The sequence below is a fragment of the Asterias amurensis genome, chromosome 1, assembly GCF_032118995.1.
Source record: "Asterias amurensis chromosome 1, ASM3211899v1".
NCBI classification, from domain to species: Eukaryota; Metazoa; Echinodermata; class Asteroidea; order Forcipulatida; family Asteriidae; genus Asterias; species Asterias amurensis.
This window is the reverse complement of record NC_092648.1, coordinates 13,025,824-13,043,121: the sequence shown is the minus strand read 5'-3', so window position 1 is coordinate 13,043,121 and position 17,298 is coordinate 13,025,824. Positions and strand designations below refer to the sequence as shown.

General features: G+C 38.4%; 1 protein-coding gene across 3 annotated transcripts in view; it reads left to right on the top strand.

Annotated features, from left to right (window-relative positions):
- Window positions 1–17,298, top strand: part of LOC139946104 (UTP--glucose-1-phosphate uridylyltransferase-like) — a 30,989-nt gene that overhangs the window by 10,661 nt on the left and 3,030 nt on the right. For all 3 annotated transcript variants that reach the window (XM_071943725.1, XM_071943718.1, XM_071943709.1), the window contains exons 2-14: window positions 798–920; window positions 5,084–5,191; window positions 5,359–5,541; window positions 8,412–8,545; window positions 9,112–9,186; window positions 10,013–10,146; window positions 11,832–11,911; window positions 13,699–13,767; window positions 14,818–14,849; window positions 15,017–15,113; window positions 15,958–16,036; window positions 16,422–16,585; window positions 16,793–16,897. In XM_071943725.1, the coding sequence (XP_071799826.1) occupies window positions 804–920; window positions 5,084–5,191; window positions 5,359–5,541; window positions 8,412–8,545; window positions 9,112–9,186; window positions 10,013–10,146; window positions 11,832–11,911; window positions 13,699–13,767; window positions 14,818–14,849; window positions 15,017–15,113; window positions 15,958–16,036; window positions 16,422–16,585; window positions 16,793–16,897 (1,377 nt within the window). In that variant the 5' untranslated portion in view covers window positions 798–803. The remainder of the gene's footprint in view (window positions 1–797; window positions 921–5,083; window positions 5,192–5,358; window positions 5,542–8,411; window positions 8,546–9,111; window positions 9,187–10,012; window positions 10,147–11,831; window positions 11,912–13,698; window positions 13,768–14,817; window positions 14,850–15,016; window positions 15,114–15,957; window positions 16,037–16,421; window positions 16,586–16,792; window positions 16,898–17,298) is intronic.

Here is a 17,298-nt window from a genome sequence, read left to right as displayed (position 1 = left end):
TTGAGATGAGTCGTTTATATCACCATTTGTGTTGTGACAGATTACACTTTTCTCAACAAAGATTGATACACAGTTAAGATGAATCTTAGCTCTTTGTCAAATTGGACATAGGCCCTTTCATAGAGCTGCTTTTGAGCAGAGAAAATTGCTTAACAAGTTTTCTGACTACAAAGAAAGGATCTGACATTGCTTTTTGACTGGTTATCTTATTTTGAAAAGCAAAATTGTTTTGTGTTTAGTTACTTTTTGTTTTTGAGAGTCGCTTTAAAAAGCACAGAAATAAGCTAAACAAAATAACATTATGCATGTACAAGAAAATAATTACCAATCAAGATACCATGTCACATGTACAATTTATTGACTGGTATCCTGCTTATTATTGCTAAGCAGGGATTTTGAAGCGGTACTTTTGGCTTAAGCAGCTCTGTGAAATTAGGCCCTGGGCTGATTTTACAAAGTGCCAAGATTGATCGTAACTGCAAATCAATCGTACATGACATGTAGTTGCATAGTAAAGTGTGATGTCACAATGCAAATCACTATGGGGATACTGACAATCTGCTTATGATGGATTTTATTGCTTTGTGAAATCGACCCCTAGTCTGTCAGTCAATCAATGAAGGAATGACTGTGGAAATTTTATTTTTCCCTTCTCCAATTTACAGTAAATGTCAACATTTTTCTTCCAAATTTTGCCTAAGAGACCTCAGCAATACACAAAAACTGTGTTCCAAACTCCAACAATATTCAGTTCTCTCAATAAATTCCTTTTGTTGTTGTTTTATTTTTGTTTACAGGGCGGTATGAGACGAAGCAACAGCCAGATCGCCTTCCACACACAGGGCAGGAAAGATGCCCAGCGAGCCGTCTGGCAAGAGGTGGACAAACTTGTCGAGATCGCCCCAGCATCTCAGAAAGAGGTCAGTGAAATATTTTTTTATTAATTTAGTGTGTTGTGGCTGAGCGGTCCAGGTGACCAGACCCAAGCTCTGCTGCAGCAGCAGCAGTGTGGGTTTTGAGTCCCAGCCATGACACTTTGAGCCTTTGAGCAAGCCACTTTAATAACCATAATTGCTTCATAAAAAGTTGGGAAGGTAGTGCATTCTGTCCACCAACCAGGCTCCTATATTAGATGATACACATGCCTACATCCTTATGGACTGTGAAGGGGTACCCTGTTTCAGCCCCAGGAGTAGGTGGAAACCCTCCCCTGGTGAAAGTTAAGTGTAGCCCTCACCTTGAAGTGGGCGGAGTTAGGTGGTCTCTCCTGAAACAAAGAAGCCTAGCCTCATTTCAACTCCCGTTCTATAAAAAATGTCAAGCTATTTTACAGCTTGACCTAAACAAATAATAGGGATATTGAATTGTGTATACGTACCCGCAAGTCAATAATAATAATAATAATAATAATAATAAAAGGATATTAATTTTGGTTTTTACCCATACACCGATGTGTGTTAGCACTGTATACTCAGTACTTTCCCGAGTCCTGTGAAAAAAATATCACAGGCATGTTACTCGGGTGGGATTCGAACCCACGACCCTTGCAATTCTAGAGCAGTGTCTTACCAACTAGACTACCGAGGTTGCCGGCAGCTAGAGGCAGTTCGAATCCTATGTTTTGGCAGCGGGTACCGCAACGATATAATAGATGTTAAATTTGCATCGGGGATAAAGAATATTAATTTTGGTTTTTACCCATACACCGATGTGTGTTAGCACTGTATACTCAGTACTTTCCCGAGTCCTGTGAAAAAATATCACAGGCATGTTACTCGGGTGGGATTCGAACCCACGACCCTTGCAATTCTAGAGCAGTGTCTTACCAACTAGACTACCGAGGTTGCCGGCAGCTAGAGGCAGTTCGAATCCTATGTTTTGGCAGCGGGTACCGCAACGATATAATGGATGTTAAATTTGCATCGGGGATAAAGAATATTAATTTTGGTTTTTACCCATACACCGATGTGTGTTAGCACTGTATACTCAGTACTTTCCCGAGTCCTGTGAAAAAATATCACAGGCATGTTACTCGGGTGGGATTCGAACCCACGACCCTTGCAATTCTAGAGCAGTGTCTTACCAACTAGACTACCGAGGTTGCCGGCAGCTAGAGGCTAGAATTGCAAGGGTCGTGGGTTCGAATCCCACCCGAGTAACATGCCTGTGATATTTTTTCACAGGACTCGGGAAAGTACTGAGTATACAGTGCTAACACACATCGGTGTATGGGTAAAAACCAAAATTAATATTCTTTATCCCCGATGCAAATTTAACATCTATTATATCGTTGCGGTACCCGCTGCCAAAACATAGGATTCGAACTGCCTCTAGCTGCCGGCAACCTCGGTAGTCTAGTTGGTAAGACACTGCTCTAGAATTGCAAGGGTCGTGGGTTCGAATCCCACCCGAGTAACATGCCTGTGATATTTTTTCACAGGACTCGGGAAAGTACTGAGTATACAGTGCTAACACACATCGGTGTATGGGTAAAAACCAAAATTAATATTCTTTATCCCCGATGCAAATTTAACATCTATTATAATAATAAAAGGGTATTTATATAATGCCTTATGCCAGGCCTCAAGGCGCTTCACATGAAATAAAACAAGATTTTTGTAAAAAGCAATATATATATAGAAACAATAGTTTAGGAACCACAAAGTCCAAGGGATACGGTACATTTACATTGGTTTGTGTGTATAATACACTACATAAAATAAAGCAATGTATGTACAAGACCACGGGGCTGTTGTATCCCCTTGAGGGAGTTTGCGCAGTCCCTCTTGATGGGAAGATCATCTAAATAAACAAACAAACAAACAAACAAACAAATATATTATACGTATACAGTAGTGTACAGTGTATGTGCATGGAGGAAAACAATTCCTCAAAGGTATGTGTGTACTGTAGCTTGCATTGCCATAAATACGATAATACATGAATAGAATAAAATAAGTTTGTCATTTGTTGCATGTACGTATATGTGTATAATACTCTTTTGTAACGACCAATATTTTATACAGTATGACATTTATATATTAGTTTGATCATGTTCGTGCCTTAAAGGATTTGGGTACTTTTTCAAAATGTCCATAGATTAACATTAAACTTACAGGGTTTGAAGATAATGATAGTAGAAAGCTTCCCTTCAATTATTACTTTCTGAGGTGCTGTAGTTTTTGGGAAATGAGTAAAACAATGTCATGAAAATATGTTTGTAGATGATTAAAATTATTTTCATGACATTGTTTTACTCATTTCCCAAAAACTACAGCACCTCAGCACGTAATATTTTAAGGGAAGCTTTATACTATCATTATCTCCAAACTGTGTAAGTGTAGTGTAAATCTGTGGACATTGTGTTTTTTGTCATACAAAAGTTACATATAGACCCTTTAAAAGGTTGTTTCAAAAATTGCTTTCTCATCTTCATAGTTTAAGGTCTGGTCTGGTCAACATCATAAATTGTTTCAGTTGTCTTTTTATCGACCTGGGTTTTTATGCTATAAATTTGAAACATATTGAGGTAGTTTTCCACTTTGACGATGATCACATTACTGATCATAGTTTATATTTTATAGGCATAGTGTTCTTCCTACTGACATCAGAATACGTTTATTATGTACTATCAGAAAACCAACAAAGTTGTAATTAAATAGACTGAAAAGTCTATTAAATCCACTGACTATTTCATAAACCGAACCAATATTCGGATTGCCAATCACTTTGGCTCCAGGGCTCAAACGAGGCTATATCATGTTCACTTCTACCTCCTGTCTGAACTGAAAATCATGGTAAAATTTGTTATTAGGAGGTAGCAAATATCTGTATAAATAGTCACTAAATAGCTCTATGCAGCTACTAAATAGCTCTATGGAGCTACATGTAGTTAATGGCTCTTTGAAGCTGGAAAATGGCTACAGGGAGCTGGTTAAAAACTCTGTGGACTGGAGCTAGTAAATGGCTCCATGGAGCTAATAAATAAATCTAAAGGCCCGGTCCCACTGCAGTGATAACGAGAACGATAACGATAACGATGCAAAGAGAACACATTCCATTGGTTGAATAGGCGTGTGCGTATTCTGCGTGGAACAATTCAACCAATAGAATGCGTTCTCTCTGCATCGTTATCGTTTTCGGTATCGCTGCAGTGTGACTCGGCCTTAAGGAGGTAGTATTTAACTCCACAGCTTCTATTAAATAGCTGTATGTAGATGGTAAAAGGTTATGTAGTTAATAGCCTTAGAGCTAGAAAATGTGCAGTACATTGAGCCGGTAAACAGCTGTATGGAGCTAGTATACAAATATTGATTGCTTCGAGTGCTATGGTTAAAACTATGACTCCCGAGGTGATCCCTGGAGCGTTCTATTTTCCCGAGGGGAAGTCAAAGGAAAATAGAATGCTCCGGGGATCACCGAGGGAGTCATAGTTTTTAACCATTGCACGAGTAAAAGCAGTCAATATTTGTTTTATAACACCCCCAAACATTTCTAAATACTGTACTATTATTATTAAGTTACAGACCTGAATGCTACAATCCACGGACGACGCGAATACAGATTGCAAACACTTTTACTAACTGGGTTGCATGTAGTGTCGTGCAATCCGACATGGTTACAGACTATTAATTTATCATCCTCGTACACGCAACAGACGTCTGGGTACTTCATGCAGTGTGCTAGTCTTCGGACTAGCGCATGGCAAACCGACGCACTATCACACGGCCGTCGTCTAGCAAAACTAACACATGTCATGTGACTCGCTCTAAACCAATGAGCAGGCAGAATACTTGCAAGGGGTGTTATAATAATATTAATTAGCTCTTTGGAGCATATAGTAAATGAGTCCAAGGAGGTAGTATTAGTTCAATTCAGCTACCGAATAGCCCTTTTGGAGCTGGTATAGCTCTATGGAGCTACTGAATAACTCTACGGAAGTAGTAATTAGCTATGGAGCTAGTAAACCGCCATATGTGGAGCTGCATGTAGTAAAAAGCTGTATGGAGCCATGTAGTAAATATCTCTGTGGAAGTGGTTCAGGTTTTTATGTAACACAAACAATATGTCTTTTGCTTTTCAGGCCTTTGCAAAGGAGTTCTCAGGATTTAAAGATCTGTTCTGGCGTTTTCTTGAGGAGTCTGGGCCATCCGTTCGCTGGGAGGATATACAACCATTATCCAAGGATGCTGTGAGTATAACATTGTATGAAAGTAATCTTCGGTGAATGTGAGTTTTTTGTAAATTGTGAGAAGTTGCCAGGAACGTTTGGCCAAAGCTCAGTTTTAGAACTATGCAGTTGAATTTCCAGTAGTTTTATTAAAGTAATGCGGGCATTTCGTTAATTGATGATCACAGGTTATCCCATACTCTTCACTGGACGAGTATAGTCAGGAGGCTACCAGGGAACTACTAGATAAACTTGTAGTGGTCAAGCTGAACGGGGGTCTGGGTACCAGTATGGGCTGCACCGGGCCAAAGAGTGTTATCAGTGTCCGCAACGATGTCACCTTTCTGGATCTTGCTGTGCAGCAAATTGAGGTACAGTATGGATAAGATGATCATAATTAATAATAATAATAATAATAATAAGACTTGTAATGCGCACATATCCACCCTGCTGGGTGTTCAAGGCGCAGTAAAACCAAAAACAAAACAAAAACAAAACACAACACAAAGAAAACCAGACACAACAAAATTAGTTATTGCAAACCTGTGACAAAAGATAAGTTTTGAGAAGAGACTTGAATTTTGCAGTACAAAGACAAGATCAAAGATTAAGTGGTAGAGAGTTCCAGCTGCGTGGCGCGGCTGAAGAAAAAGACCTGTCACCCATGAGTATCGAGATTTGGGTTCAATGAGGCGAAGCATAGAACTTGATCGAAGATTCCTTGATGGAGTGTAAACTTGAAGCAGTTCAAAAATATAGTGGGGAGCCTTGCCATTAATTATTTAACAAGAGTGCATACAATTATCGAGGTCCAGTAGCCAGACTTGTGGGTTTGAATCCGCTAAGCTTGTCGGCTGATTTCACAATGACTAGAAGAAGTATTGTCATCTAGTTACTGAATCACAAATTTTTGATTGTTCCAATTCATAATCATAGACGTTAAACCAATGTTTGTATGAGAGAGATTGGCTGTTGTCAACTTAGCGTTTTAATCCCCTTGTGGGAGTTTACCAAGTTCCCTTGATGGGAAGATCATCTAAACAAACAAACATTGAAATTTGTATTTGTCAAGGAGCTCTGTGTAGAGTGTTGGGTGTGGTAAAGTCTACCAAGTCCACAAAATCTTAATGTTTGAACCTGAAGGGACTCCATTCATCAAAATTATCTTTACAAATATTTGCGATATAATTTTTGACATCACAAATATTTGGCCACTATATTGGCAGATTGTCTATTGTAAAGTTTCTGGACAGTAATGTTGTATATTTTCATAGTTCATTATTAAGAAGTAAAAAAAAAGTGTTTGTTTCCGAGACCTTCTTTCTGTTCCAAAAACTCAGTGCAGACTTGGGTTCAAACATTTTGAAGATGCACATCATGTAGGTTTGCTAGTCCTTACCATGGAGGATATTTCTCCTTCCTCCATGACGGTATGTGAATATGAATATTTATGGCAGAGGATCTTAAACCTAATATATATATGTCAAGAGTACACAACCTGCTTGGGTGCAGCTGTTTGCTTTCGGTGATTATTGAAGTCAGTCATACAATTGGACAAATACTTAGCATGGACTCCAAGAATTAGGCTCAATGAACACTGAGATTACTGCAGACATTGGTACAAAAGCACCATCATCTTTAAGGATTACAGAATGCATTCGTGTACACCTGTGAAAGGAATTACAACAGAACTGTAAACATTCATACCTATAGTTTATCTCAGGAACAAATATTTGTCAACTTTCTCTCTATGTTTAGACATTCCTCTCTTGGTCACCATGCCCCACCCCTTCAACTCAAAAGACTGGAATAGAAAATGCCCCAGCCCAATTCACAAAACTGAAATAGAAATGCCTTTCCCTAACTAAGGCCATATGAAAAAAATACCAGTTGATCGGCCGGATTTTTTCCAAAAGAGGAGGATGAGGGCCTTTATCTATTTGTTGCATGAGGACCCGGGTTAACAGGATTTAATTACACTAGTAAAACTATTTGCTGGTAGGAATGAAACAGAAGGTTACACATGGTTGAAAAAAAAAATAATTATCCAAAAATCGATAATAAAAAATAGTAAAAGAAAAGGATGCGGCCCCCAAACAAGGATGCGGGCGGGGACGATCAACTGGTATTTTTTTTTATTTGGCCTAAAACAACTGACATAGGAAAAGCCCCTCTCAATTCACAAAACTGAATTAGAAAAAAAATCTCACCTCAATCTACAAAGGGGAAATAGAAGAAAACCCCGCCTCAGATCACAACTGAGTTATAAATACCTCCTGAAGCTTTAAAACTGAAGAAAAGAATGCCCCACCCTAATTCACATAACTTCTTTAGCAAATGCCCCACCCTAATTTACGTAACTTCTTTAGCAAACGCCCCACCCTAATATGACATAACTTCTTTAGCAAATGACCCACCCTAATTCACATAACTTCTTTAGCAAATGACCCACCCTAATTCACATAACTTCTTTAGCAAATGACCCACCCTAATTCACATAACTTCTTTAGCAAATGCCCCACCCTAATTCACATAACTTCTTTAGCAAATGCCCCACCCTAATTCCCATAACTTCTTTAGCAAATGACCCACCCTAATTCACATAACTTCTTTAGCAAATGCCCCACCCTAGTTCGCATAACTTCTTTAGCAAATGCCCCACCCTAATTCACATAACTTCTTTAGCAAATGCCCCACCCTAATTCACATAACTTCTTTAGCAAATGCCCCACCCTAATTCACATAATTTCTTTAGCAAATGACCCACCCTAGTTCACATAACTTCTTTAGCAAATGCCCCACCCTAATTCACATAACTTCTTTAGCAAATGCCCCACCCTAATTCACATAACTTCTTTAGCAAATGCCCCACCCTAATTCACATAACTTCTTTAGCAAATGCCCCACCCTAATTCACATAACTTCTTTAGCAAATGCCCCACCTCAATTCACAAAACTTAAATAGAACATGCCCCCTCCTCAACTAAAAAAAATGAAATGGAAAAGCCACAACTAACATTAAATTTTAACATCTGCTCTTCCCACCCCAACTTTCTATTGAAAGGGAAAAAGAAGAGAGACAAATCTTTAAAAAAATGAAATGCAAAGAAAAACATGCTACGTAAATAATTTGCTAAAATATAAAGTGACCAACGCAAAACTAAATTATTCCTAAAGCCAATTTACATGTAACAAGGGTTTGTCAAATTGAATAATTCTCTGTTGTTGTAAATCTATGCAGCATTTGAATAAAACATACGGCAGCGACGTTCCCCTAGTACTGATGAACTCCTTCAATACAGACGAAGACACTAAGACCGTGCTCAGACGATACACTTCATGTCAAGTTAACATCCATACATTCATGCAGCAGAGGTGAGTTTCATTCTTGCACCCATCGTGCTCCAAGAGCTTATGGGTTCGAATCCTACCAAGCTAACTGCTGGTTTTACAATGGCTAGAATAAGTATTGCGGCTAGTTACTGGTACCTGAATCACAATTTCTTGATTTGTGCAACTCATAATCAAAGATGTTAATTTTATGTTTGTATAAGAGAGATTGGCTGATGGCAACTTTGTGTTATATCCCCTTGTGGGAGTTTGTCGAGTTCCCTTGATTGGACGATCATACAAACAAACAAACAAACAAACAAACAAACAAACAAACAAACAAAAGGTGGTTGTGTTTTGAGGTATCGCTAGCTGTGTCCACATTGTTGCCATAAAAACTTATTCTTTTTTCTATTACCCTATTTTTTCAAAGTGAAATGTTTCTCAAAATGCTTTAATACTATCGAAAGCTGCTGTAGGCTTCTGACCAAAGGTTTTTTATTGCCATTCATTTTTAAAGTGATTACCTAATGTACTCCTTCCCTTTATTTAAGAAAGACTTTGCTTGAGACCTTACTTGATTAAATTTGAACGTGACTTGTTTTTTGCAGATTTCCTCGCATTAATAAAGAAACACTGCTACCGACTGCCAAGAGCTGTGACATGACTGGACCCAATATGGAACAGTAAGTACATGTACAGCTGGGATGTTTTCAAATCCCAGTCCTACCAGCACTAAACATAAGTAAACATGTACCGCCCATGGGAATCGTGTCTGTATTGTGTTTGGAATTTTATGATATGTTTGCTCATAAAAAGCCACGCTGGGTCATGGGTTATGAAAATATCAAATAAGTAATGCTGCAATGACAAGAGATAAGACATATTTATTTGTATTTTCAAGGTTCAACTTTGGTCTTTTTGTTTTCAAAAAGTGTTCATTGTGTACCGCAAACTTATCTATAATCTCAGCAAAAATGTTTGGGCAATAAACATACCCTGCCCCATTTCACCCCGCTCAATGCTGTGTACCCTAGCTATGAGCACAGACCGTGCATTGAGAGCCATCATAGAACAGAGGCTGGGACCCATCCAGATTGATGCACTTTATTGAAATTATCATCCTTTTACAAACCTTATGAAGTCATAAAGGTGGTTCTGGAAAGAAAAAGGTTCATCAACTTGATATTTTACCAGTATCATCTGATCATCCACACATTCTCAAAAATGCATCCTTGTGGATTGTTCTTTTGTTCTTTCCTTTGTCCCTGCACCGAACGGTTTCACATAAACTTTGTACACATATTTTCTTGTGGAGCACCTCGGTCTTTCGAATTCCCCTACGGAGTAATTTTCTCGTTTTATCCTTGGTTTCGAAGAGGTCAAAAAAATGAGCACACCACAACTAATAGAGGGTGTTTTAACATTGGTGTCTTCGCAAATCACTCTAGCTTACATTTCCACCATGCCAAGTTTTCAAACCTCAACTATTTGTGTATTGTTCTTCCACAGTTGGTACCCTCCAGGTCACGGTGATGTGTACCAGTCATTCTATAACTCCGGGCTGCTAGACGCCTTTGTCAGGCAAGGCAAAGAGTTCATGTTCATCTCCAACATTGATAATCTGGGCGCCACAGTTGATCTGAGTATCCTTTTTCTAAAACTCTCATTTTGTGTTGAAGAATTTACTAAAGCAGGACATGAACCACTGACAACCAGATTAACGTGTCAACGCTCTACCAACTAAGCTATCCAACCCTATGTTGGCAATCTCCCTATTTTGTCAATATTTTTAAAGGCACTGGACATATTTGGGTATTGTCAAAGACCAGTATTCTCACTTGGTGTATCCCAACAAATGCATAAAATAACAAATCTGTGAAAGTTTGGGCTCAATTTGTCACCGAATTTGCAAGAGAATAATGAAAGAAAAAACACCCTTGTTGCAAAAAATGTGTGTTCTTTCAAATGCCCAATAAAACGCTTTAGCTGAAGTATTTTATTAGGCATCTGAGTGAGAAATTACCTCTTCTCAAAAACTATGTTACTTCAGAGGAAACCGATTCTCACAATTTGTAATACTATTAACAGCTCTTCATTGTGCAGTACCAAGTCAGTTTTTATGCTAACAATTATTTTGAGTTTTTACCAACAATTTGTTATAGTATTAACAGCTCTTTATAGCTCAGTACCAAGTCAGTTTTTATGCTAACAATTATTTTGAGTTATTACCAACAATTTTTTATCAGCTTTTCATTGCTCAGTACCAAGTCAGTTTTTATGCTAACAATTTATTATTTTGAGTTATTGCCAACAATTTTTTAAAGTATTAACAGCTCTTTATTGCTCAGTACCAAGTCAGTTTTTATGCTAACAATTATTTTGAGTTATTACCAATATTGTCCAGTGCTTTGTATTGGAATTTTGTAAAGGGCACCACAGCAAAAGCAGAGAGCACCATGACAATTGCTATTGGTGCCGTGGGTTATTTCAAGGCCTGGTGTTAAGCCATGAAACAACACAAGTCCGTTAATGTAAAAGCCAAACATAATGAACAATCAAGTTGAGATCTTTCAGTAAAGCGAGAAGGCAGCTGCCATTTTTTAATTACAAACTAATCTTGTCCCCTTTTGAACAATACAAAACACATGTTACCTGTCAGTGAGCAATTATGTTGTTTGTGTAACTTGTGTGTACCAAATTAAGGTAACGGCTTTTGTAAACATGAGCCTAGCTGAAGACAAGCAATGGATTGTCCCCTTTTCCTTTCATAATGGATTTGTGTCAAACTCACTTGAACTCTCCATGTGTTTTGGCCTTAGAGCCTGCACCATGTCCAAAATAAATCCACTCAATTGTATCTCAACCCTACTGCCCACATATTTGGATAAAATTACATGCCATAGTGCCTAAATTTGTGACGTTGGGGTAAGGAAAAACATCAGATGGATTTTTGGGGGTTTACAACGGTGGCGCCAGACTCAACAGGACAGCCGAATATAAGATTTCCAAGTTTCCATAATGTTTACTGCAGGACAGGTTAAAATGTGTTGGTCAGACAAAGGTTCGCTTGCTGATGATAAAACTATTGTTATCATAAGTTATAGAAAATTATGATATAATTATCTAAGTGGGTGTGTGTAAAACCCAAATTCAACCTAATGGGGGAGGGGGGTTAGAAGACCTCTGGAAAAAATACAATGCTTTGGGGGGAATTGCACAATGTGTTCTTTCCCTGTTGGAGTTTACACACCCACATCTAAAGTTGTGAAAGACTTATTTAAGTGATAGTTGTGATACAATAATTCTTTCCTTAGTACTAGCTAACCAGAAATTATCAATCTGCTAATGCAGCAGAAGAATAGAGAATTTGTGATGGAAGTAACAGACAAGACTAGAGCAGATATAAAGGTAAGGTTTGAACTAGCCTAGGTTCAAATCTCACAGGACTCTGGAAAGGGTTTTACACACATTGGTGTTATGATGAAATCAAATAGTATTCTTTATCCCTGGTGCAAATTTAACATCAACTAAAAAGTTTCGGTACCTGCTGCTTAAATAAGGGAATCAATGTGAGGTGAAGAGGTTTTCAACCTAGTGGATTAATCCCAACGAGGCCTGGTTCTTGATAATTTTACCGAGACAGAGTCGAGGTAAACTATCAAGAACCAGGCCTTGGCGGGTTTAAACCACTAGTGGGAAGTTGATTCAACACACTTTGATTCCCATTCATAAATACATTTTTGGTCAAAAACATCATAACTTTTTGGTCAAAAAGTAAAATAAATGCAAAAATTATAATTGTTAAATGATTTCTTTCAACACAACACCCCTCCAGCTATGAAATGGTAAAGCCCTCCGCCGCCTTCGGGTAAACAACTCCTTATAAGGGAATGCTGTGCGCGTAGGGCGTATCGCGTGATGTGGCACAACTGTTTCAGCTGTTGCTCTTGACCAAAAGGAATGAAGAAACTGTCTTATAAGAACAGGTGCAAGGTCGCGTGTCACGCCCATGAATTAACACTTTTTACCGGTCATAAACAAAGGTTTATACACACCCACGTGACACGTCTCCACCAATAGGAATAGCGAAACTGTCTGAGGTATTTATGAATACAGGATTCGAACTGCCTCTAGCTACTAGGTAGTCTCAGTGGTCTAGTGGTAAGGCATCTGCCCTTAGGGTGTGGGTGTGGGTTTGAATCCCACCTGAGTAAAATGCCTGTTTTTTTTTTTTTCACAGCACTCTGGGGGAAAGGACCGAGTGCTTAATACAACTAGGTGTTTGGCAAAACCAAATCATTGCTATTTGATCTGCTGTAGAAGTTTGTGTTCTTAATTTCTGCCTTGAATATCTTTCTTTTCAACTTAGACCTTGGTTGGTAAATCACCAGCTATGTTTGATCAACTTAACCTCTAGAAATAATTTGTGTTGATGTTTGTCTTATGGTGAACCTTGTCCAGTGAAGGGCAGGCTCTGGAGTCCTAATTTGTTGTTGAGTGGTTCCATATGTTTACCTTTTTAAAGTCATAGTGAAAGAAGTTTTTATTTACTAATAAAATTATAAACAATATTTTTTGGAGAGCAGCCAACAAAAAAGCAGCAATTAACATTTTTGACTTTTGAGTTGTTATTATGAGCTTCATAGAAACTTTGAACTTTGCTATTTGCATCGTATGATTTTATGTCAATTCTCAGAGTCCAGTGTCTAGAATTGGGGTTGGTTTATTTACATGGCTTTAACGTCATGTCATATATAGTAGACATTTTTGGTATCTGGGAGTAAATAATAAACACTGCCTTATCCTAACTACAATTATCTCTTATCTCTTTGACCTACAAATTAGGGTATATTTAACTTGGATGACGTTTGTCAAACAATACTTCAAGGCTGAAGTGTTTTATTGGTTTACAGATAAGTTGTTGTGCTTTGGTGAAGTGGGTGCAGGGGCGGTAGTTGTTCAAACACTCTTAAAACGCATTCTGATTTAACATGTTAAAATTTGTATTTACAAGTGGAGTCTGGAGAAAGTAATAATATTATATTCCTAGCTGAAATTTAACTTTCAATACAATCTTTGTTTTTTATGACATTGAACCCCCCCCCCCCTAAAAAAAATAAAATAAATAAAAATAAAAATAAAAAACAACATTTCATAACATCTTGTTGTCTTTCCCTTTTCTTTTTTTTTGACAGGGTGGTACTTTAATTCAGTATGAGAACAAGCTAAGGTTACTGGAGATTGCTCAGGTCCCAAAAGAACATGTAAGTTATTCCTGCCATATCTATCCTAATTTAACAGCTGGTTTTGTTTGATTCTGTTGGACTGAGTATTTGAACAGCCAACCGGAATATTTTACATAACATAAACATCTATTTTTTGGACATAATTTAAAATATTGTTACTGGGTAGAACAGTCCCAGACTGATCAAGCTTACAAGAGCTGAAGTTTAGGGGCTGACCCTAAACACCCAAAATGCATTGGAATTCAACAGTTGGTAGTCCTTTTCACACTGTATCTCTTCCCTGTGAAATACAGTCTTGGGAGGCCCCAGAGATCTTTTACCCACCGATACCCCAGTGCACGTTTACACTCTCCCCACCTAGGTCTCTATTCCACAGGGTTCTGGTTGCACGTTTCAAGAATACCCCGGAGGTTCACCGCTTACCTCTTCTCCAGAGCAGGGGTGGCTATTCTCCGGGGTATGCCCATTTATCGGGGTATATCAGGGGTAAAGCGAGCCAAGTGTGAAAGGGCCGGCCAATTTTCCCCAGGGTTGCCCCCCCCCCCCTTGGAATAGAGTAGTTTAAAAAGAGGGCTAGTTTGTCGTGAGTCAACAGGGGGCTTGGCTTGAGTCTGTTGGACTGAGTAGAGCAATGCCAATAGACCTTTATCACGGTGCAGCCATCTTGAATTTCTCTCATTGATATCAGTGTTACCAAACCGAGGCTGGAAGAACAAAATAGTCTGGTTCCTATTTTCAAAATGATTTTTAGCATTCATTATATATCCGATACGAGGAACATGACCAAGGTGGAGGCAGCATGATAAAGGTCTATAATGGTTAAGTGTCTTGCTTTAGGGCACAAGTGTCAAGACTGGGACTCAAACCCACACTCTGTTGGTATGAATACCCTGAGCTTGAATCCAGTGTTCTTATCCACTTGGTGGTATTAAACCTGGGTGATTTTCATTAACATTTGAATCCCCCCTTAAATAAACTATGAGCAATTGGGCATTATTTACAGTTTTCACTGTTCATTAAAAAGATCAAGGAGGTGCAACTAATGGTGTATTATTCTTTTCCTTGCAGGTCGACGAGTTCAAGTCTGTTTCCAAATTCAAGTAAGTATGTGTACTCAGTAGATGATGTTATAACAAAACATTTCCAATGACTCTATGTTGTCAAAGGTCTAAATCAGATTTAAAACGGTGATACTTTTCTGTACTATCAGCTCCCGTATTATTGTAGTATATTATTCATTCATACATTGTATGTTGTGTCATTGTAGGATCTTTAACACGAATAACCTATGGATTAAATTGTCGTCGATCAAGAGACTGGTAGAAGAGAGGTTACTGAACATGGAAGTCATTGTCAATAATAAGGTAAGCCTACATAGATGGTTCATTCTGATAGTAATACTGGAACTTGTGCATACCTGACTGTGCATGCTACACCAATAAAATGTCTAAGCGTTATTGTACTCTAACCGACTTGACCGTCCCAAACAAAAAGACGACATTCAGAAACAGTTTCGAAACATGTAAATATGAACCATAGTTTAGTTTAGAAAAATCATTTGTAATAAGCTGTTATCCAGCTTCAAGTGGTTAATAACAACAAAGCCCTCTACCCTCTTAAAACAATAATAATAGACAGGACATTTTTTAAGCGCCTTCAGATTTACATTAAACTTACACCGTTTGAAGAAAATGATGGTAAAAAGCGTACCTTAAAATATTAGTTGCTGAGGTGCTATAGTTTTTGAGAAATGCTAAAATAATTTTAGTCTCATGATCACTGAGAAATAATTATTTTCATGACAATGTTTTACTCATTTCTCAAAAACTAGAGCACCTAAGCAGGTAATATTATCAGGGAAGCTTTCTACTATTATTATCTTCAAACCGTGTAAGTTTAGTGTAAATCTGTGGACATTGTGTTTTTTGTCCTACAAAAAGTACATAGACACTTTAACCAAAGGATGCAAAGCGCTGGAAAAGGAAAAGAAGAGAAAGCCAGAAAGATTGGATATACCAAGATTACATCGCCCAGAGGAAATATGGGTCTTGAGGGCCTTTTTAAAAGCAGTGAGACCAGTTGAATTCCTAACTTAAGTGGAAAGTTTATTCCATAGCCGAGGGCAGAGACAGAACAAAGCTTGTTCACCAGTCTGAATGCGAGATCTTGTGATACCTATCTTACCAATGTTACTCTCTTTGTATACAGACTCTTGAGAGTGGTTTGAATGTTATACAACTGGAGACAGCTGTTGGCGCAGCTATGAAGTTCTTTGATGGGGCACTGGGTGAGTTGACCTCTCTTCTGTTTCACTAAATCACTGTACTAGCCACGAGCCCAATGGAGAGAAGACAATGACGGAATTGTCAGTGTTAAATGTGGGAGGAAAAATCCCAGAGAATTATTCCAGGGAAAACCAACGCAGTCAGGCAGGGACTTAAAACCCAATCCACATAGTGCCCCTGATGTGATTCGAACCAGGGTCTGAGAGATTGAAGGCAAGGAAAGACTACTACGCCAACTCGAACATCCAAGAACACAGTTAGTTTTGTGCACAGTTGTACCACCGCTCATAACCCATGTAGTTAAATAGTTTGAAAAGGGTAGGAAATGTCACCAAGAGTAGGAAGGTTAAATAATTACATTTTGAATGTTATTTATTTTTTTATCAGGCATCAACGTGCCAAGGAGACGTTTCCTTCCCGTCAAGAGGTCCTCGGATCTTCTCCTGGTCATGTCAAACCTGTACTCTCTGAAAGCAGGCAGTCTAATCATGAGCCCCATGCGGCAGTTTGTTAGCACACCCATCATCAAGCTAGGAACGCACTTTGACAAGGTATATAGAATCAAAAGAATTGATTTTTAATTGTAAGCAATATGTGATGTCCGACCAAACCGCTAAGTTGGAATTGACAGCTCATCTCAAGATGCATCTTATCTAGCTGTGGGTTGTTGATATTTGGATAGCAGTTTTAGATCCTGTACATAATTGTTTTTTTCTGAATTCTTTGATTGTTAAAGTAAAAATTTGTTTTGCTTGCAGGTGCGTAATTTCCTGAAGCGGTTTGACGGCATCCCTGATATACTAGAACTTGATCACCTGACTGTGTCTGGTGACGTCACATTCGGCAAGGGGATTACCCTCAAGGTGTGTATCTCTGTTGTAAAAAATTCACTATTTGCATCAACATTTGTCAAAATCAATCTTAAAGGGTTTGTGCCAAACTGCATATACTGGCTTGTGAATCATGCTTTTTAACACACAAGTTTTTTAAAGTTTCTACCATGGAGCATGGGTCTACCCTACCTTCAGGGCCCAATTACGTAAAGCCTGTAAGCACAAACACCTGCTAAGCACAGAATAGTATTGCTTGGCAGAATCAGGTCACCAGCCAAATTTCATTAAGTTTGCATTGTTGTGGCTGGTGCCCGACTCAATTTTTGCTAAGTAAAGAAATTTGTCACGCAATATTTTCTGCTTTATAAAACAGCTTTATGAAACTGGGCCCTTGCCCTTTGGGTTGAGCGCAACTTTATACTATTTTCTGT